This window comes from Heptranchias perlo, unplaced genomic scaffold, assembly GCF_035084215.1.
Source record: "Heptranchias perlo isolate sHepPer1 unplaced genomic scaffold, sHepPer1.hap1 HAP1_SCAFFOLD_1666, whole genome shotgun sequence".
NCBI lineage: Eukaryota > Metazoa > Chordata > Chondrichthyes > Hexanchiformes > Hexanchidae > Heptranchias > Heptranchias perlo.
The window spans coordinates 217-21955 of record NW_027138932.1 but is presented as its reverse complement, the minus strand read 5'-3'; the positions used below and the strand labels follow the sequence as shown (position 1 = coordinate 21955).

General features: G+C 45.2%; 1 protein-coding gene across 2 annotated transcripts; it reads right to left on the bottom strand.

The window, feature by feature from the left end:
* Window positions 1–231: 231 nt before the first annotated feature.
* Window positions 232–21284, bottom strand: LOC137309481 (small RNA 2'-O-methyltransferase-like). 2 transcript variants are annotated; one of them, XM_067977679.1, is made up of 4 exons: window positions 21080–21284; window positions 11788–11908; window positions 1830–1942; window positions 232–660 (listed from the first exon to the last, which is right to left on the bottom strand). In XM_067977679.1, exons 2-4 carry the CDS (start codon window positions 11872–11874, stop codon window positions 486–488), a joined length of 375 nt encoding a protein of 124 aa, XP_067833780.1. In that variant the 5' UTR covers window positions 11875–11908; window positions 21080–21284; the 3' UTR covers window positions 232–485. The 2 variants fall into 2 exon arrangements, with proteins under 2 accessions (XP_067833780.1, XP_067833781.1); XM_067977680.1 differs by lacking the exon at window positions 21080–21284 and adding an exon at window positions 19953–20027.
* Window positions 21285–21739: the final 455 nt, after the last annotated feature.

Genomic DNA, 21739 nt, shown 5'->3' with positions numbered 1-21739 from the left:
CAGTGATTATGTATAACTGGTCGGGGGGGGGTCTTGATGCCAGTGATTATGTATAACTGGTCGGGGGGGGGGCCTTGATGCGAGTGAGGGAGTTGCTGCTCAATGGCCGGTTGCTGTCAGCACCAGATGTCAATGGATTCATTCACAATGCAGTCATGGATCGATCCAAATCAAAGTCTCTGCTTTTTAGGTAGTGTAATCCAGGTCAATGATTACACACCATCCCTTAGCTTCATAGCGACAGAATCCCAGCCTCGGCAAAACACTTAATCACATGAAATAAGCAAGACCTCCTTCTCATCTTTCACTAATCGATTTCAAGATAACTCACCCAGCGTATCGAAACACGTTGTAGAACTCAAAAGTTCTACAATAGTTACCAGATTCTTTATTTTATATAACAAGCAAAGTCCCTGTTGGCCTAGCTCTATGTACCATCCATTTCAGCTGCTAAACAAATGTACAAGGATCAAATAAAGCAAGGGTCAATTGACAATTATTCCTTTTGCTACAATAAATACGTACAATTCAATACAGGAAACAAAGTCACAGTCCAACATACAGGAGTCCTTCACAGCTACTGATCCATGATACAACCTCACCGTTAACAGGGAGCCTCGAGGCTGCAGATAGTCGCACGGCAGGGGAGAGAGTCGATACCTGCAAGGCACACAAGTGGAAAGCAACCCTCGGTTATTAATCTTTCAGGAGCACAATGATATTGTTGCATCAGAAGTAAAATACAACATCCCATTTTTAAACAAAAAAGTTTGTTCTGATATTACAAATGTAGAAAGAATTCTCCTGAAAATAAATGTCCAGCAGCAGCATTTTATGAAGTCAGTGTCATAATTTGAAGGATGCAAAGGAAATTCAGTCCCCAAGGGATGTAGGAAGTTAAATCCTGAAGTCAGGAAAGGAGCTTGGACCCCAGGAACACAACAGTTACCTACATGAAATTCACAATCAGCCATGATCTCCATGAATGGCGGAACAGGTTTGAGGGGCTAAATGGCCTACTCCTGTTCCTATGAAATATTCAAATAGTAAATAAAGTTACATCAAGATGGTTGGGTCAGATCTAGGTCCTATTTCATTATTCTGACCAGGATTCATTATTTACTACTTCCTTACCTAAGGAAGGATATACTTGCCTTAGAGGAGGGGGAACGAAGGTTCACTAGATTGATTCCTGGGATGAGAGGGTTGTCCTATGAAGAGAGAATGAGTAGAATGGACTGATACTCTCTGGAGTTTAGAAGAATGAGAGGTGATCTCATTGAAAATTATAAGATTCTGAGAGGGCTTGACAGGGTAGATGCTGAGAGGTTGTTTCCCATGACTGGAGAGTCTAGAACTAGAGGGCATAGTCTCAGGGTAAGGGGTCGGCCATTTAAGACTTAGATGAGGAGGAATTTCTTCACTGAGAGGGTTGTGAATCTTTGGAATTCTCTACGCCAGGGGGCTGTGGATGCTCAGTCATTGAATATATTCAAGGCTGAGATCGATAGATTTTTGGAATCTAAGGGAATCAAGGGCGTGAAAGTGGAGTTGAAGTCGCAAATCAGCCATGATCTGATTGAATGTCGGAGCAGGCTCGAGGGACGGTATGGCCTACTCCTGCGCCTGTTTCTTATGTTCTTATATTCCTGCAGAATTGCTAATTTCATAAATCATTCAGCAAAACTCTTCCCCTCTTTTAGGCACTTTCACAGTTCAAATCTAAGAAGGTAGACAAAGCATCTTCCTAATAGGAGGAAGGGAATCAACACAATAATTTCCAATGCTGCTGGATATTTTTAGATAAGCATTTATCAAAAAAACATTACATTTTTTCCTTCAGCAGTTCCAAGTCTGTATCCACTCCAACAAGAACTTCAACACAGCTGCAGAATTTCAAACGTGACAGAAGTGTGCATTCAGCACATCCCAAATCTACTACCTGAAAATAGGAAACAAACAGTTTATTATTAATTAACTGCCCCATAGCTGTGCATTTTACAGAACTGACGAGCTGTCACATCAATCATTCAAATATTTTAAAAGACAAAACTAGTTCTCCTTATACATAAGAAATAGGAGCAGGAGCAGGAGTAGGCCAATCGGCCCTTCGAGCCTGCTCCGCCATTTAATAAGATCATGGCTGATCTGATCCTAACCTCAAATCTAAATTCATGTCCAATTCCCTGCCCGCTCCCTGTAACCCCTAACATTTGTTTGACTAAGTTAAAAGCTCTATATAATTGCAAGTTGTTGTTTTATTTGGGGTTTCCTCGGGAGCTGTATATATCATCTATCTCAGCTGCTACTCAGTGGGACAGAGATACCAGGGTCGCATCTTTTGCAGCACGCCCTATCACTGGTGTCCAAGGAACAGATATTTTTCCAGTTTCTGAATATTTGCTTATGCTCAGCAAAGTAGTGAAAAGTGAGAAAGAACCATTGAAAGAAACATCAACAGATCTAAAAGCAGACCAATCACTTGGGCACCAGTAATGAAAAGGTAAGCATGCTCCAAAGAGCCATATCATCTTTAGTGGATTCAATGCTAAAATACAGGTCATATCCTACATGTAAAAGTTTCTAAATGGAAATACTTGGAAGCTGAATTAAGCCATACAAACAAGCAGGTGGCAAGTTCAGTTCTAAGTCAACTGCACAGAGGTACCGGCGGCAGCAGAGCAGACCGGACCTGAGCGGCAGCGGGCCCACAAAGAACGGGGGAAGAGGCCTCTTCCCGAGGTACCGGCGGACCTGAGCGGCAGCGGGCCCACAAAGAACGGGGGAAGAGGCCTCTTCCCGAGGTACCGGCGGAGTGGAGCGAACCTGAGGGAAAACCAAGACCGAAAACAACAACAAAAATCTGGGAGTAATGTCACAGGACAGCAGGTAATTGATTGGTTGGTGAGTATTACTGTTTTTTTCCTCTAAATTGGTTTACACTAAGAGCTGGGAAATTATAAAGATGTAGGTTAATCATAGAAAGGTTACAGGATAGAAGGCGGCCATTCAGCCCATCGAGTCCGTGCCGGCTCTATGCAAGAACCATCCAGCTAATCCCACTCCCCTGCCCTATCCCCGTAGCCCTGCAAATTTTTTCCTTTTAAGTACTTATCCAGTTCCCTGGATCAGGGTAAGTAAACAGCAAGTAAATTAATAATAACAGCATTGTAAGTCTTCAGTTTATTTCTGTTAAGTTGAGTAGTAATCTAATAAATAGAGGCATGGCAGGGCACCTCAGACCTGTCGAATGCAGACCTGTCAGACCTAACCCTAATGCACATCCTGTGCCATGTGGGAACTCCAGGATGCGTCCCATGTCCTGGACGGTCACAGGTGCAGGAAGTGTCGTCAGCTGGAGGAGCTCGAGCTCAGAGTTTCAGAGCTTGTACAGCAGCTGGCGTCACTGCAGTGCATCAGTGAGACTGAGAGCGACGTGGAAAGCACATTTCTGGAGGTGGTCACCCCGCAGCTTAAGAGAGTGCAGGCAGAGAGGGACTGGGTGACCGCCAGACAGACAAGGAGGACCAGGCATGTAATGCAGGAGTCCCCAGAGTGCATCTCACTCTCTAACTGGTGAATACTGGTGAGGGAGAGGGTTCCTCTGGGGAGTGCAGCCAGAGCCAAGTCCACAGCACCATGGGTGGCTCAGCTGTACAGGAGGGGAGGAGAAAGGTCAGGAGAGCAATAGTGATAGGGGATTCTATAGTTAGGGGAACAGACAGGTATTTCAGGATGTTCCTTGACCCTGGCACCAGGGAGGCAAAGTATGACACTGAGCGGCTGCAGAACATTCTGGAGGGGGAGGGTGAACAGCCAGGGGTCGTGGTCCACATCGGTACCAACGACATAGGCAGAAAGACGGATGCGGTCCTGCAGGATGATTTTAGGGAGTTAGGAAAGAGATTAATAAGCAGGACCTCAAAGGTAGTAATCTCCGGATTACTCCCAGTGCCACGCGCTAGTGAGTATAGAAATAGGAGGATAGAGCAGATGAATGCGTGGCTGGAGAGATGGTGCAGGAGGGAGGGCTTTAGATTCCTGGGGCATTGGGACCAGTCCTGGAGGAGGTGGGACTTGTACAGGCCGGACAGGTTGCAACTCAACAGAGCCGAGACCAATGTCCTCACGAGGTGGTTCACTAGTGCTGTGGGGGAGGGTTCAAACTAATTTGGCAGAAGGGTGGCCACCAAGATGTAGCATTGGAAAGGAGAAACAAGGTGCACAAAGGATTGGGAGAGACAGATAGCACTAGAGTAAGTAATAGTACGGTGTTAAGTGGGATCAGATTAAGAGAGAATACAAGAAGGTCTAAGATAGGTTTACAGTTCATGTGTGTAAACGCACGAAGCATATTAAACAAGGTTGGTGAGCTGCAGGTCCAATTAGCCACATGGGAATATGATATTGTGCCGATAACGGAGACTCAAACAAGGGCAGGATTGGGTACTAAATATTCCTGGAAACAAGGTACTCAGGAAAGATAAGGAAGGAAAGAAAGGAGGAGGGGGGTGGGGGTGGCAGTATTGATTAAGGAGAATATTGCAGTGCTGGAGAGAGAGGATGTCCTGGAGGGGTCAAGGACAGAATCTATTGGGTTAGAGTTAAGAAACAATAGAGGTGCCATTACACTACTGGATGTATTCTATAGAGCACCAAATAGTGGGAACGATACAGAGGAGCAAACTTGCAGGGAAATTACAGAGAGGTGCAAGAGCTATAGAGCTAAGCTTATATAGACTGGGATAGTAATAGTGTAAAGGGCAAAGAGGGGGTGGAATTTTTGAAGTGTGTTCAGGAGAACTTTCTTGACCAGCACGTTTCCGGTAGGAGGCATTGCTAGGTCTGGTTCAGGCGAATGAGGTGGGCCCAGTGGAGCGAATGTCAGTGGGGGAACATTTAGGAAACAGCGATCATAGTATCATAAGGTTTAGAATAGTTATGGAAAAGGACATGGACCACTCTAGAGTAAAAATACTCAATTAGAGGAGGGCCAATTTCAGGGGGATGAGAACAGATCCGGCCCGGGTAAATTGGAATCAAAGATTGGCAGGCAAAACTGTAATTGAACAGTGGGCGGCCTTTAAGGAGGAGATAGTTCGGGTACAGTCTAAGTACATTCCCACGAGGCAACTAAAGCCAGAGCTCCCTGGATGACGAAAGAGATAGCAAGTAAGATGAAGCAGAACAAAGGGCCGTATGACAGATGTCAGTTTGATAATACAAGTGAGAACTAGGCTGAATCTAGAAAGTTCAGAAGGGAAGCGAGAAAGGAAATAAAAGGGGCAAAAAGAGAGTTTGAGAATAGACTGGCAGCTAATGTAAAAGAGAATCCAAAAGTCTTCTACAGGCATGTACCTCTACCACCTAGAAGGACAAGGGCAGCAGGCACATGGGAACGCCACCACCTTTTTTTTTTATTCGTTCACGGGATGTGGGCGTCGCTGGCAAGGCCGGTATTTATTGCCCATCCCTAATTGCCCTCGAGAAGGTGGTGGTGAGCCGCCTTCTTGAACCGCTGCAGTCCGTGTGGTGAAGGTTCTCCCACAGTGCTGTTAGGAAGGGAGTTCCAGGATTTTGACCCAGCGACAATGAAGGAACGGCGATATATTTCCAAGTCGGGATGGTGTGTGACTTGGAGGGGAACCGCACGTTCTCCTCCAAGTCACACACCATCCTGACTTGGAAATATATCGCCGTTCCAGGATTTTGACCCAGTGACGATGAAGAAACTCCCTACCTAACAGCACTGTGGGAAAACAGTCACCACACGGACTGCAGAGGTTCAAGGCGGCAGCTCACCACCACCTTCTCAAGGGGCAACTAGGGATGGGCAATAAATGCCACCCACATCCCATGAATGAATCAAAGAAAAATCATTACAAAATTGGCTAAGTAACAGGAAACAGAGTAGTGGTGAACGGTTGTTTCTTGGACTGGTGTTACCCAGGGGTCGGTACGAGGACCACTGCTTTTCCTGATATATATTAATGACTTAGACTTGGGTGTACAGGACACAATTTCAAAATTTGCAGATGACACAAAACTTGGAAGGGTAGTGTGGAAATGTATAAAGAGATACCTGACCATATTCATAGAATCATAGAAGTTACAACATGGAAACAGGCCCTTCGGCCCAACATGTCCATGTCGCCCAGTTTATACCACTAAGCTAGTCCCAATTGCCTGCACTTGGCCCATATCCCTCTATACCCATCTTACCCATGTAACTGTCCAAATGCTTTTTAAAAGACAAAATTGTACCCGCCTCTACTACTGCCTCTGGCAGCTCGTTCCAGACACTCACCACCCTTTGAGTGAAAAAATTGCCCCTGTGGACCCTTTTGTATCTCTCCCCTCTCACCTTAAATCTATGCCCCCTCGTTATAGACTCCCCTACCTTTGGGAAAAGATTTTGACTATCTACCTTATCTATGCCCCTCATTATTTTATAGACTTCTATAAGATCACCCCTTAACCTCCTACTCTCCAGGGAAAAAAGTCCCAGTCTATCTAACCTCTCCCTATAAGTCAAACCATCAAGTCCCGGTAGCATCCTAGTAAATCTTTTCTGCACTCTTTCTAGTTTAATAATATCCTTTCTATAATAGGGTGACCAGAACTGTACACGGTATTCCAAGTGTGGCCTTACTAATGTCTTGTACAACTTCAACAAGACAGCCCAACTCCTGTATTCAATGTTCTGACCAATGAAACCAAGCATGCCGAATGCCTTCTTCACCATCCTATCCACCTGTGACTCCACTTTCAAGGAGCTATGAACCTGTACTCCTTGATCTCTTTGTTCCATAACTCTCCCCAACGCCCTACCATTAACGGAGTAGGTCCTGGCCCGATTCGATCTACCAAAATGCATCACCTCACATTTATCTAAATTAAACTCCATCTGCCATTCATCGGCCCACTGGCCCAATTTATCAAGATCCCGTTGCAATCCTAGATAACCTTCTTCACTGTCCACAATGCCACCAACCTTGGTGTCAGCTGCAAACTTACTAACCATGCCTCCTAAATTCTCATCCAAATCATTAATATAAATAACAAATAACAGTGGACCCAGCACCGATCCCTGAGGCACACCGCTGGTCACAGGCCTCCAGTTTGAAAAACAACCCTCGACAACCACCCTCTGTCTTCTGTCGTCAATCCAATTTTGTATCCAATTGGCTACCTCACCTTGGATCCCGTGAGATTTAACCTTATGTAACAACCTACCATGCAGTACCTTGTCAAAGGCTTTGCTAAAGTCCATGTAGACCACGTCTACTGCACAGCCCTCATCTATCTTCTTGGTTACCCCTTCAAAAAACTCAATCAAATTCGTGAGACATGATTTTCCTCTCACAAAACCATGCTGACTGTTCCTAATCAGTCCCTGACTCTCCAAATGCCTGTAGATCCTGTCCCTCAGAATACCCTCTAACAACTTACCCACTACAGATGTCAGGCTCACCGGTCTGTAGTTCCCAGGCTTTTCCCTGCCGCCCTTCTTAAACAAAGGCACAACATTTGCTACCCTCCAATCTTCAGGCACCTCACCTGTAGCTGTCGATGATTCAAATATCTCTGCGAGGGGACCCGCAATTTCCTCCCTAACCTCCCATAATGTCCTGGGATACATTTCATCAGGTCCCGGAGATTTATCTACCTTGATGCGCGTTAAGACTTCCAGCACCTCCCTCTCTGTAATATGTACACTCCTCAAGACATCACTATTTATTTCCCCAAGTTCCCTAACATCCATGCCTTTCTCAACCCTCTCTAATACACCTAACCCACGAATGTAGAAATGCATGATGGATATTTGACCATATTAACTGACCAGCTAATTCAATTTAAAGCTCACATAATAGTTTCTCACGAAAAACACACAGAAGCACAATTGTGTAATTACTTTGAGCTTTCACGTGCTGATAACTGTCTGACTAACAGAAATGAATGACCATATAGCCTTGAGACTAGCTACAGACTTACTGATAATAAAGACAGTTTCTTAGGGAAAAGCACTTTCCCAGGCCTGTGTCCAAAATATCGAGACGGCCATGGGAACCAGAGGGTGGGTTCCCTATTTTGATTGACTAACTACCTGAACCAATAAAGAATGTACGTGTACGCCCATATTCTATGACAGGTGGGCGTCGTTACTGAACTGTATAAACATGAGCTGTTTCTTGAACTCAGCGAAGACGTATCATCAACCATTGTTTGAGGGACACTTCCACTTCTACAAGTTTCTTAATAAATTCTTGCTTGTCTGAATTAAGTGTTTGGGAGTTAATGCATTGTATATAATAGGTAATATTAAGTTTAAGTTTTCAACAGTAGTAAACAGTGAGGAGGATAGTGATAGACTTCAAGATGAAATTTAAAGTAGAAAAATGCGAAATGATACATTTTGGTAGGAAGAACGAGGAGAAGCAATATAAACTAGAGGGCACAATTCTAAAAGGGGTGCAGGAACAGAGAGATCTGGGGGTACATGTGCACAAATCGTTGAGGTGGCAGGGTAGGATTAGAAAGCAGTTAAAGAAACATACGGGGTCCTGGGCTTTATAAATAGAGGCACAGAGTACAAAAGTAAGGAAGTCATGATGAACCTTTATAAAACACTGGTTCGGCCACAACTGGAGTATTGTGTCCAGTTCTGGGCACCGCACTTTAGGAAAGATGTGAAGGCGTTAGAGAAGGTGCAGAAGAGATTTACTAGAATGATTCCAGGGATGAGGGACTTTAGTTACGTGGATAGACTGGAGAAGCTGGGGTTGTTCTCCTTGGAACAGAGAAGGTTGTGAGGAGATTTGATAGAGGTATTCAAAATCATGAAGGGTCTAGACCGAGTAGATAGAGAGAAACTGTTCCCATTGGCGGAAGGGTCAAGAACCAGAGGACATAGATTTAAGGTGATTAGCAAAAGAACCAAAGGTGACATGAGGAAAAACTTTTTTTTTTTTTTACACACAGTGTAAAACAACCCGAGGGTTTTTTTTTTATTTGTTCATGTGATGTGGGCATCGCTGGCAAGGCCAGCATTTATTGCCCATTCCTAATTGGTGGTGGAGGCAGATTCAATCATGGCCTTCAAAAGGGAACTGGGTAAGTACTTGAAAGGAAATATTTGCAGGGCCAAGGGGATAGGGCGGGGGATTCGGCCCATCGTGTCTGTGCCGGCCAGCAAAGAGCTATCCAACCTAATCCCACTTTCCAATTCTTGGTCCATAGCCTTGTAGGTTACAGCACTTCAAGTGCATATCCGGGTACTTTTTAAATGAGTTGAGGGTTTCTGCCTCTACCACCCTTTCAAGCAGTGAGTTCCAGACCCCCACCACCCACTGGGTGAAAAAATTTCTCCTTATCCCCTCTAGTCCTGCTACCAATTACTTTAAATCTATGCCCCCTGGTTATTGGCCCCTCTGCTAAGGGAAATAGGTCCTCCCTATCCACTCTATCTATGCCCCTCGTAATCTTATACACCTCAATTAAATCTCCCTTCAGCCTCCTCTGTTCCGAAGAAAACCCCAGCCTATCCAATCTTTCTTATAGAATCATAGAATCATAGAAGTTACAACATGGAAACAGGCCCTTCGGCCCAACATGTCCATGTCGCCCAGTTTATCCCACTAGCTAAAATTCTCCAATCCTGGCAACATCCTCATAAATCACCTCCGTACCCTCTCCAGTGCAATCACATCTTTCCTGTAATGTGGTGACCAGAACTGCACGTAGTACTCAAGCTGTGGCCTAACTAGTGTTTTATACAGTTCCAGCATAACATCCCTGCTCTTTTTTTTATTCATTCATGGAATGTGGGCATCACTGGCAAGTTATTATTTATTGCCCATCCCTAATTGCCCTCGAGAAGGTGGGGGTGAGCCACCTTCTTGAACCGCTGCAGTCCATGCGGTGAAGGTTCTCCCACAGTGGTTAGGTAGGGAGTGCATTTTGACCCAGCGACGATGAAGGAACGGCGATATACTTCCAAGTCAGGATTGTATGTGGCTTGGAGGGGAACAGGCAGATGGTGGTGCTTCCATGCGCCTGCTGCCCTTCTACTCCTAGATGGTAGAGGATGCAGGATTGATTTCCATTTGCCACTTTTCTGCCCACCTGACCAGTCCATTGATAACTTCCTGCAGTCTACAGCTTTCCTTCTCACTATCAACCACACGGCCAATTTTTGTATCATCTGCAAACTTCTTAATTGTGCCAGCTACATTTAAGTCTAAATCATTAATATATACCGCAAAAAGTAAAGGACCCCACTGGAAACAGCCTTCCAGTCACAACATCACCCGTTGACCATTACTTCCTGCCACAGCCAATTTTGGATCTAACTTGCCACTTTCCTTTGAATCCCATGGGTTTTTACTTTTCTGACCAGTCTGCCAAGTGGGACCCTGTCAAAAGCCTTGCTAAATTCCATGTAAACTACATCAAACACACTACCCTCATCGACGCCCCTTGTTATCTCTTCAAAAAATTCAATCAAGTTAGTCAGACACGACCTTCCCTTAACAAATCCACGCTGACTGTCCTTGATTAATCTGTGCCTTTCTAAATGACTATTTATCCTGTCCCTCAAAATTGTTTCCAATAATTTGTCCACCACCGAGGTAAGGCTGCCTGGCCTGTAATTACTCGGTCTATCCCTCTCTCCCTTTTTAAACAACGGTACAATGTTAGCAGTCCTCCAATCCTCCGGCACCACGCCTGTATCCAGGGAGGATTGGAAAATGATGGTCAGAGCCTCCGCTATTTCCTCCCTCGCTTCTCTTAACAGCCTGGGATACATTTCATCCGGGCCTGGCGATTTATCTACTTTCAATGATGCTAAACCCAATAATACTTCCTCTCTCACTACGTTTATCCCATCCAATATTTCACACTCCTCCTCCTTAACGTCTGCATCGTCCCCCTCTTTTGTGAAAACAGACATAAAGTATTCATTAAGAACCATACCCACATCTTCCACCTCCACACATAGTTTACCTTTTTGGTCTCGAATAGGCCCTACTCTTTCCTTAGTTATCCTCTTGCTCTTTATGTACTTATAAAACATCTTTGGGTTCTCCTTAATTTTACTTGCCAGTATTTTTTCATGTCCTCTCTTTGCTTTCCTAATTTCCTTTTTAATTTCACCCCTGCACTTTCTATACACATCTACCCTAACCTCCCTGCTCTTATATTCTATGCCTTAGCTAATAAAGGAAAGTATCCCATATACTTTCTTAACCACCTTATCTACCTGTCCTGTTATCTTCATGCCTAGATTCAATCATGGCCTTCAAAAGGGAATTGGATAAGTACGTGAAGGGAAAAAATTTGCAGGGCTACGGAGAAAGAGCAGGGGAGTGGGACTAACTGGATTGCTCTTATAAAGAGCCGGCACGGGCTTGACGGGCCGAATGGCCTCCTTCTGTGCTGTAACCATTCTATGATTCTATGACCTGCTGAGTGTTTCCAGCATTCTCAGCTTTTATTTCACATTTCTCAAACTCCTCAGAGCAACTCTGGGAGAATGTAAAGTACCGACTAGTCATGGGCAAGAGAACACAACTGGTGCAGCATTATATCCAAGTTACAACTGGCTGCGAGCACAAACTATATTAAAGGAGTATTAGCCCCTTGTAGCTACACCACAGACTCATATGCAGCTGCATCTAATCAGAATTTATAAATAGTATAACCAATATAACCGTTTGATGCATATATTATATTGATACAGAATCACCTAAATATTTCCCACCGTCTGTCCAGTTTTCTACTTACCTTCCTTGCTTTGTATCTCTCTACCAGTTCTAACACCATCTGGTACCTCTGTTTATACAGTGCTGGTGTGAAGGTAATGGTCTCCATAGATTCTGCCTCTTGTTTCAGCACTTGTCGAAACCTGTTCAATCACACCAGCCACTCAACTTTATGTCAATTCCATACACAATGCACATTTTTTGAAAACATTTCAGTCATAGAATTTTACTTCCTGTGCAGGTTCTGAGAGATATCCAGAGTCCTATTTCCCACATTCTTTTCAATTTTTATTTCTCAAATATCTATTCTTCATTTCCTGGATGTCAAGGACTTAGAGAGGGTGCAGAGGAGATTTACTAGAATGGTACCAGGGATGAGGGACTTCAGTTATGTGGAGAGATTGGAGAAGCTGGGATTGTTCTCCTTAGAGCAGAGAAAGTTAAGGGGAGATTTAATCGAGGTGCTCAAAATTGTGAAGTGTTTTGATGGAGAAACTGTTCCCAGTGGCAGGAAGGTCGGTAACTGGAGAACACAGATTTAAGGTAATTGGCAAATGAACCAGAGGGGAGATGAGGAAACATTTTTTTTTTAACTCAGCGAGTCATGATGATCTGGAAAGCACTGCCTGAAAGGGTTGAGGAAGCAAATTCAATAATAACTCAAAAAGTAATTTCCCTCTGAATCACACACCATCTCAACTTGGAAATATATCGCCGTTCCTTCATCGTCACTGGGTCAAAATCCTGGAACTCCCAACCTAACAGCACTGTGGGAGAACCTTCACCACACGGACTGCAGCGGTTCAAGAAGAACACCCACCACCTTCTCAAGGGGCAACTAGGGATGGGCAATAAATGCCAGCCTTGCTAGCGACGCCCACATTTGAGAATGAATTTTTAAAAAACTTATATACTGTCCCCCTTCCCTTTCAAATCTGCTGTTATCACCCCCCCTCCTGATACCTCCCCCGCCTTGCAAACTATTGCCCTCATCTCCAACCTCCATTTCCTCTCCAAACTCTTTGAACGCTTTGTCACCTCCCAAATCCGTGCCCACCTTTCCATATAAGAGCAGGGAGGTTATGCTGGAACTGTATAAAACACTAGTTAGGCCACAGCTTGAGTACTGGGTACAGTTCTGGTCACCACATTACAGGAAGGATGTGATTGCACTAGAGAGGGTGCAGAGGAGATTTGCGAGGATGTTGCCAGGACTGGAGAATTTTAGCTATGATGACAGATTGGATTCGCTGGGGTTGTTTCCCTTGGAACAGAGGAGGCTGAGGGGTGATTTGATTGAGGTGTACAAAATTATGAGGGGCCTAGATAGAGTGGATAGGAAAGGACCTATTTCCTTTAGCGGAGGGGTCAATAACCAGGGGGCATAGATTTAAAGTGATTGGTAGAAGGATTAGGGCGGAAATTAGGAAAATTTTTTCACCCAGAGGGTGGTGGGGGTCTGGAACTCCCTGCCTGAGAGGGTGGGAGAGGCAGAAACCCTCAACTCATTTTAAAAATACCTGGATGTGCACCTGAAGAGCCGTGACCTGCAGGGCTACGGACCAAATGCGGGCAAGTGGGATTAGGCTGGGTGACTTGTTTCTCAGCCGGCGTGGACACAATGGGCCGAATGGCCTCCTTTTGTGCTGTAAATTTTCTATGATTCTATGATTTCCAGCAAGTCCATGTTTGAATCCCACCATCAGGTTTCCACCCCTGCTACAGCACTGAAATGGTACTGAATCAAAGTCACAAATGACATCCTATGTGACTGTGATGATGGTAAACTATCCCTCCTCATCCTTCTCGACCTGCCTGCAGCCTTTGGCACAGTTGACCACACCATCCTCCTCCAACGCCTCTCCTCTGTCATCCAGCTGGTTGGGACTGCGCTCGCCTGGTTCCATTCCTATCCATCCAGTCGTAGCCAGAGAATCTCCTACAATGACTTCTCTTCCCGCTCCCTCACTGTTACCTCTGGAGTCCCCCAAGGATCGATCCTTGGCCCCCTCCTATTTCTCATCTACATGCTGCCCCTCGGCAGCATCATCCGAAAACACGTCAGGTTCCACATGTACACTGACGATACCCAGCTCTACCTCACCACCACCTCTCTCGACCCTTCCACTATCTCTCATTTGTCACAATGCTTGTCCAACATCCAGTACTGGATGAGCAAAAATTTCCTCCAATAAATATTGGTAACACCGAAGCCATTGTCTTCGGTCCCCTCCGCAAACTCCGTTCCCTAGCCACCGCCTCCATCCCTCTCCCTGGCCACTTTTTGAGGCTGAAACAAACTGTTCACAACCGCGGCGTCCTATTTAGGAACTTAGGAACAGGAGTAAGAAATAGGAGCAGGAGTAGGCCACAAATCCCCTCGAGCCTGCTCCGCCATTTAATAAGATCATGGCTGATCTTTGACATCAACTCAACTTTCCCACCTGATCCCCACACCCCTTAATTCCCCTAGAGTCCAAAAATCTATCTATCTCAGCCTTGAATATACTCAACGACTCAGCATCCACAGCCCTCTGGGGTAGAGAATTCCAAAGATTCACAACCCTCCGAGTAAAGAAATTCCTCCTCAACTCAGTCTTAAATGGATGACCCCGTATTCTGCGACTATGCCCCCTAGTTCTAAACTCTCCAGCCAGGGGAAACAACCTCTCAGCATCTACCCTGTCAAGCCCCCTCAGAATCTTATATGTTTCAATGAGATCACCTCTCATTCTTCTAAACTCCAGAAAGTCTCCTCATAGGACAACCCTCTCATCCCAGGAATCAATCTAGTGAACCTTCGTTACACTGCAAGTATATCGTTCCTTAGATAAGGGGACTAAAACTGTACACAGGTGAGGTGTGGTCTCACCAAAGCCCTGTACAATTGCAGCAATACTTCCTTACTCTTGTACTCCGACCCCCTTACAATAAAGGCCAGGATGCCATTTGCTTTCCTAATTGCTTGCTGTACCTGCATGCTAACTTTGTGTTTCTAGTATGAGGACACCCAAATCCCTCTGAACAACAACATTCAATAGTTCCTCACCATTTAAAAAATATTCTGTTTCTCTATTCTTCCCACCAAAGTGAATAACCTCACATTATACTCCATCCGGCACCTTCTTGCTCACTCACTTAACCTGTCCATATCCCTTTGCAGGCTCCTTGTGTCCTCCACACAGCTTACTTTCCCACCTAGCTTTGTGTCGTCAGCAAACTTGGATACATTACACTCGGTCCCTTCGCCTAAGTCATTAGCGTACATTGTAAATAGCTGAGGCCCAAGCACTGATCCTTGTGTCAGCCCACTAGTTAGAATCATAGAATCACAGAATGGATACAGCACAGAAGGCCATTCGGCTCGTCGAGCCCATGCCGAAACTCTGCAAGAGCAATCCAGCTAGTCCCACTCCCCGTCCTTTCCCTGTGGCCTGCAATTTTTTTTTACCTTCAAGTACTTATCCAATTCCCTTTTGAAGGCCATGATTGAATCTGCCTCCACCACCCCCTCGGGCAGTGCATTCCAGATCCTAACCACTCGTTGCGTAAAAAGTTTTTCCTCATGACGCCTTTGGTTCTTTTGCCAATTACCTTAAATCTGAGTCGTCTGGTTCTCGACACTTCTGCCAATGGGAACAGTTTCTATCTACTCTGTCTAGACCCCTCATGATTTTGAGCACCTCTTTCAAATCTCCTCTCAACTTTCTCTACTCCAAGGAGAACAACCCCAGCTTCTCCAGTCTATCCACATAACTGAAGTCCCTCATCCCTAGAGCCATTCTAGTAAATCTTTTATGCACCCTCTCTAAGGCCTTCACATCCTTCCTAAACCTGCCCTGCCACCTTCAGCGAAAATATATCACTCCGCACTTCTCTGCATTAAATTTCATCTGCCACGTGTCCGCCCATTCCACCAGCTTGTCACTATCCTCCTCGCTGTTTACTACATTTCCAAGTTTTGTGTCATCTGCAAATTTTGAAATTGTGCCTTGTACACTTAAGTCCAAGTCATTAATATGTATCAAGAAAAGCAATTGTCCCAGCACCGACCCCTGGGGAACACCACTGTACACCTCCCTCCAGACCAAAAAACAACCGTTCACCACTACTCTCTGTTTCCTGTTTCTTATCCAATTTTGTATCCATGTTGCCATTGCCCCTTTTATTTCATGGGCTTCAACTTTGATGACAAGCCTGTTATGTAGCATTTATCAAACACCTTTTGGAAGTACATATACACCTCATCAACCAAATTGTCCTTATCAACCCTCTCTGTTAACTCATCAAAAAACGCAATCAAGTTAGTTAAACATGTTTTGCCTTTAACAAATCCGTGCTGGCATTCCTTTATTAACCCACACTTGTCCAAGTGACTATTAATTTTGTCCCGGATTATCGTTTCTAAAAGTTTCACCACCACCGAGGTTAAACTGACTGGCCTGCAGTTGCTGAGTTTATCCCTACACCCTTTTTTGAACAAGGGTGTAATATTTGCAATTCTCCAGTCCTCTGGCACCACCCCCCTATCTAAGGACGATTGGAAGATTATGGCCAGTACCTCCGCAATTTCCACCCTTACTTCCCTCAGCAACCTAGGATGCATCCCATCCGAACCGGGTGACTTATCTACTTTAAGTACAGCCAGTCTTTCTAGTACCACCTCTTTATCAATTTTTTGCCCATCCAGAATCTCAACTACCTCCTCTTTTACTGTAACTTTGGCAGCATCATCTTCTTTGGTAAAGACAGATGCAAAGTACTCATTTAGTACCTCGGCCATGCTCTCTGCCTCCATGCGTAGATCTCCTAGTCGGTCCCACCCCTCCTCTTACTACCCGTTTACTATTTATATGCCTATGGAGCACTTTTGGATTCCCTGTTATGTTGGTCACCAGTCTATTCTCATACTCTCTCTTTGCCCCTCTTATTTCCCTTTTCACTTCCCCTCTGAACTTTCTATATTCAGCCTGGTTCTCACTTGTATTATCAACCTGATATCTCTCATACGCCCCCTTTTTCCGCTTCATCTTATTCTCTATTTCTTTCGTCATCCAGGGAGCTCTGGCTTTAGTTGCCCTACATTTCCCCTTGTGGGAATGTACCTAGACTGTACCCGATCCATCTCCTCTTTAAAGGCTGCCCATGTTCGATTACAGTTTTGCCTGCCGAAGTTTGATTCCGATTTAGTCGGGCCAGATCCTTTCTCAACCCACTGAAATTGGCCCTCCTCCAACTGAGTATTTTTACTCTAGAGTGGTCCATGTCCTTTTCCATAGCTATTCTAAACCTTATGATATTATGATCACTGTTCCCCCACTGACACTTGCTCCACTTGACCCACCTCATTCGCAAGAACCAGATCCAGCAATGCCTCCTTCCTCATTGGGCCGGAAATGCACTGATTAAGAAAGTTATCCTGAACACACTTCAGAAATTCTTCCCCCTCTCTGCCCTTTACACTATTACTATCCCAGTCTATATTAGGATAGTTGAAGTCCCCCATTATCACTACTCTATGGCTTTTGCACCTCTCTGTAATTTCCCTACAAATGTGCTCCTCTATATCATTCCCACTAGTTGGTGGCCTATAGAATACACCCAGTAGTGTAATGGCACCTCGATTGTTTCTTAACTCTAACCAAATAGATTCTGTCCTTGACCCCTCCAGGACATCCTCTCTTTCCAGCACTGCAATATTCTCCTTAATCAATACTGACACCCACCCCTACTTTCTTTCCTTCCCTATCTTTCCTGAACACCTTGTATCCAGGAATATTTAGTACCCAATCCTGCCCTTGTTTGATACAGGTCTCCGTTATCGCCACAACATCATATTCCCATGTGGCTATTTGTGCCTGCAGCTCACCGACCTTGTTTACCACACTTCGTGCGTTTACACACATGAACTGTGAACCCGTCTTAGACTTTCTTGTATTCTCTCTTAATCTGATCCCACCTAATACTGTACTATTACTTACTCTAGTGCTATCTGTCTCTCCCAATCCTTTGTGCACCTTGTTTCTCTTTTCAAATCCTCATCCTGGTGCCCATCCCCGTCAAATTAGTTTAAACCCTCCCCCACAGCACTAGTGAACCTCCCCATGAGGACATTGGTCCCAGCTCTGTTGAGGTGCAACCCGCCGGCCTGGGAAGGTCCCACCTCCCCCAGTTACAGCCTGCCAACCTGAAAATGACCCATTTATCCCTAATCTCTGTTTTCTGTCCGTTAACCAATCCTCTATCCATGCTAATATATTACCCCCAACCCCATGAGCCTTATCTTGCATAATAACCTTTTACGTGGCACCTTATTGAATGCCTTTTGAAAATCCAAATATACACTATCCACTGGTTCTCCCTTATCTACTCTGCTAGTTACATCCTCAAATAACTCTACTGAATTTGTCAAACACAATTTCCCTTTCATAAAACCATGTTGACTCTGCCTAATCATATTATGATTTTCTAAGTGCCCTGTTACCACTTCCTTAATAATGGATTCCAGCATTTTCCCAACGACCGATGTCAGGCTAACTGGTCTACAGTTCCTTGTTTTCTTTCTCCCTCCATTCTTGAATAGCGCGATAACATTTGCTACCTTCCAATCCGCTGGGACCATTTCAAAACCTAGAGAATTTTGGAAGATCACAACCAATACATCCACTATCTCTGCAGCCACCTCTTCTGAACCCTAGGACGTAGGCCATCTGGTCCAGGGGATTTGTCGGCTTTTAGTCCCATTAATTTCTCAAGTACTTTTTCTTTACTAATATTAAAACCATAGAAAAGATACAGCACAGAAGGGGGCCATTCAGCCCATCGTGTCCGCGCCAACTCAAAGAACAACCAGGTACCCATTCTAATCCCACCTTCCAACACCCGGTCCGTAGTCCGTAGCTCTGCAGCTTTCAGCACTTTAGGTGCAGGTCCAGGTACTTTATAAAAGAGTTGAGAGTGTCTGCCTCCACCACCAATTCAGGCAGCCACTACGCTCTGGGTAAAAAAGATTTTCCTCATGTACCCTCTAATCCTTCCGCCAATCAGCTTAAATCTATGTCCTCCAGTTCTTGAACTCTCCGCTAGGAGAAACAGGTACTTCCTGTCTACTCTATCTGGACCCCTCATAATTTTGTACACCTCAATCAAGTCTCCCCTCAGCCTCCTCTGCTCCAAGGAAAACAACCCCAGCCTATCCAATCTCTCCTTTACTGCAATTTTCAAGCCCTGGCAACATTCTTGTAAATCTTCTCTGCACTCTCTCCAGAGCAATTATGTCCTTCCTGTAATGTGGTGACCAGAACTGCGCACAATACTCCAGCTGTGGCCTCACCAGCGTTTTATACAGTTCCATCATTACATCCCTGCTTTTGTATTCTATACCTCGGCTAATAACAGAGAGCATTCCGTATGCCTTCTTCACAACCTTATCTACCTGTACTGCCACCTTCAGGGACCTGTGCACATGCACTCCAAGGTCTCTCACTTCCTCTACCCCTCTCAATATATTCCCGTTTACTGCGTATTCCCTTTTACTGTTTGCCCTCCCTAAGTGCATTACCTCACACTTCTCCGAGTTGAACTCCATTTGCCACTTTTTTGCCCACTCCACCAACCCATTGATATCTTCTTGGAGTCTACAGCTATCCTCTTCACTATCAACTACACGGCCAATTTTTGTGTCATCGGCAAATTTGCCAATCATGCCCCCTACATTCAAGTCCAAATCATTAATATATATCACAAACAGCAAGGGACCCAACACTGAGCCCTGTGGCACACCACTGGAAACAGATTTCCATTCGCAAAGACATCCATCGACTTTTACCCTTTGTTTCCTGTTGCTGAGCCAATTTTGGATCCAATTCACCACATTTCCCTGTATCCCATGGGATTTTACCTTTCTGACCAGTCTGCCATTTGGGACCTTGTCAAATGCCTTACTAAAATCCATGTAGACAACATCCACTGCACTACCCTCATCAATCCTCCTGGTCACTTCCTCAAATAATTCAATCAGATTTGTAAGGCATGACCTTCCCTGAACAAATCCATGCTGACTCTCCCTGATTAAACCATGCCTTTCCAAGTGACAGTTTATCCTATCTCTCAGTATTGATTCTAATAGTTTGCCCACCACCGAGGTAAGACTGACCGGCCTATAATTGTTCGGCCTTTCCCTCGTACCCTTTTTAAACAATGGTACACGTTTGCAGTCTTCCAGTCCTGAGCATCCGCTATTTCCTCCCTGGCTTCCTTCAATAGCCTAGGAAACAATCCATCCGGCCCTGGTGACTTATCAACTTTCAAGGACTCCAGTCCCTCTAGTACTTCCTCTCTCGTTATGTTTACCTTATCCAATATTTCACACCTCTCCTCTTTAACTACTATGTCTGGATCATCCCTTTCCCTTGTGAATACGGAGACAAAATATTCATTTAAAACCCTCCCCACATCCTCTGCTTCTACACACAAGTTACCCTTATCATCCCTGATAGGTCCCACCTTTTCCTCAGCTATCCTCTTGTTCTTAATGTACTGATAAAACATCTTTGGGTTTTCTTTAATCTTACTAGCTAATATTTTTCATGCCCTCTCTTTGCTCTCCTTATTTCCTTTTTTACGGCCTCCCTGTACTTTCTATACTCCTCTAGGCTTTCTGCAGTATTTAGTTTTCTGTGACAGTCATAAGCTTTCTTTTTCTGCTTTATCTTGCCCCGTATACTTCTAGACAACCAGGGGGCTCTAAATTTGGCAGTGCCACCCTTTTTCTTTGAGGGGACGTGTCTGCATTGTACCCGTAGAATTTCACTTTTTAGTGCCTCCCACTGGTTTGCCACTGATTTCTCCTCAAGTAGTTGTGTCCAGTCCACTTCTGCCAAATCACCTCTTAGTTCTGTAAAATTTGCCTTCCCCTAATTTAAAATATTTACTCCTGATTTAACTCTGTCCTTTTCCATAATAATGCTAAAACTAACTGAATTGTGGTCACTATCCCCAATATGGTCACCCACTGTCACTTCACCCACTTGCCCATCTTCATTTCCCAGGACTAAATCTAGAATTGCATCCCCTCTTGTTGGGCTTGTCACGTACTGGCTAAAAAAGTTCTCCTGGACACCGATCAAGAATTTTGCACCCTCTATTATTTTAAGTTCCTCATTCTCATTGACCCCCTTGGTTCCCCACTATTACTGGTATTTTTTTGTGTCTTTCACTGTGAATACATATACACAATATTTGTTTAACATCTCTGCCATTTCCTTATTCCCTATTATAATTTCTCCCCTCTCAGCCTCTAAGGGACCCATTACCTTCACTACTCTCTTCCTTTTTAAACGGATGAGGTGTTGGTTCAGCAGCAGATGAGCTAAGGCTGGGGCGGGGGGTGGGTGATGTTAAGAAGGTGGTCTTAATGATGGAGATGACACGGGGTTGGAAGCTCAGCTCAGGGTCAAATAGAGAGCGCCAACATGGATTCGTAAAGCACACGTCATGTCTAACCAACCTAATTGAATTTTTGAGTAAGTAACTAAAGTAGGGGGGGGGGGGGGAGAATGGGGGGGGGGGGGGGAAGAGAATGGGGGGGGGGGAAGAGAATGGGGGGGGGGGAAGAGAATGGGGGGGGGGGGAAGAGAATGGGGGGGGGGGAAGAGAATGGGGGGGGGGGGAAGAGAATGGGGGGGGGGGGGAAGAGAATGGGGGGGGGGGGGAAGAGAATGGGGGGGGGGGGAAGAGAATGGGGGGGGGGGAAGAGAATGGGGGGGGGGGAAGAGAATGGGGGGGGGGGAAGAGAATGGGGGGGGGGGGGAAGAGAATGGGGGGGGGGGGGGAGGAGAATGGGGGGGGGGGGAGGAGAATGGGGGGGGGGGGAGGAGAATGGGGGGGGGGGGAGGAGAATGGGGGGGGGGGGGAGGAGAATGGGGGGGGGGGGGAGGAGAATGGGGGGGGGGGGGGAGGAGAATGGGGGGGGG

Coding starts and splice junctions, on each gene's coding strand:
- LOC137309481 (XM_067977679.1), bottom strand. CDS start 11,874: ATGGAGACCATTACCTTCACACCAGCACTGTATAAACAGAGGTACCAG. Junction 1,943..11,787: donor AGAGATACAAAGCAAGGAAG/GTAAGTAGAAAA, acceptor TCCTATTTTCAG/GTAGTAGATTTGGGATGTGC. Junction 661..1,829: donor GAACTGCTGAAGGAAAAAAT/GTAATGTTTTTT, acceptor TGTGCCTTGCAG/GTATCGACTCTCTCCCCTGC.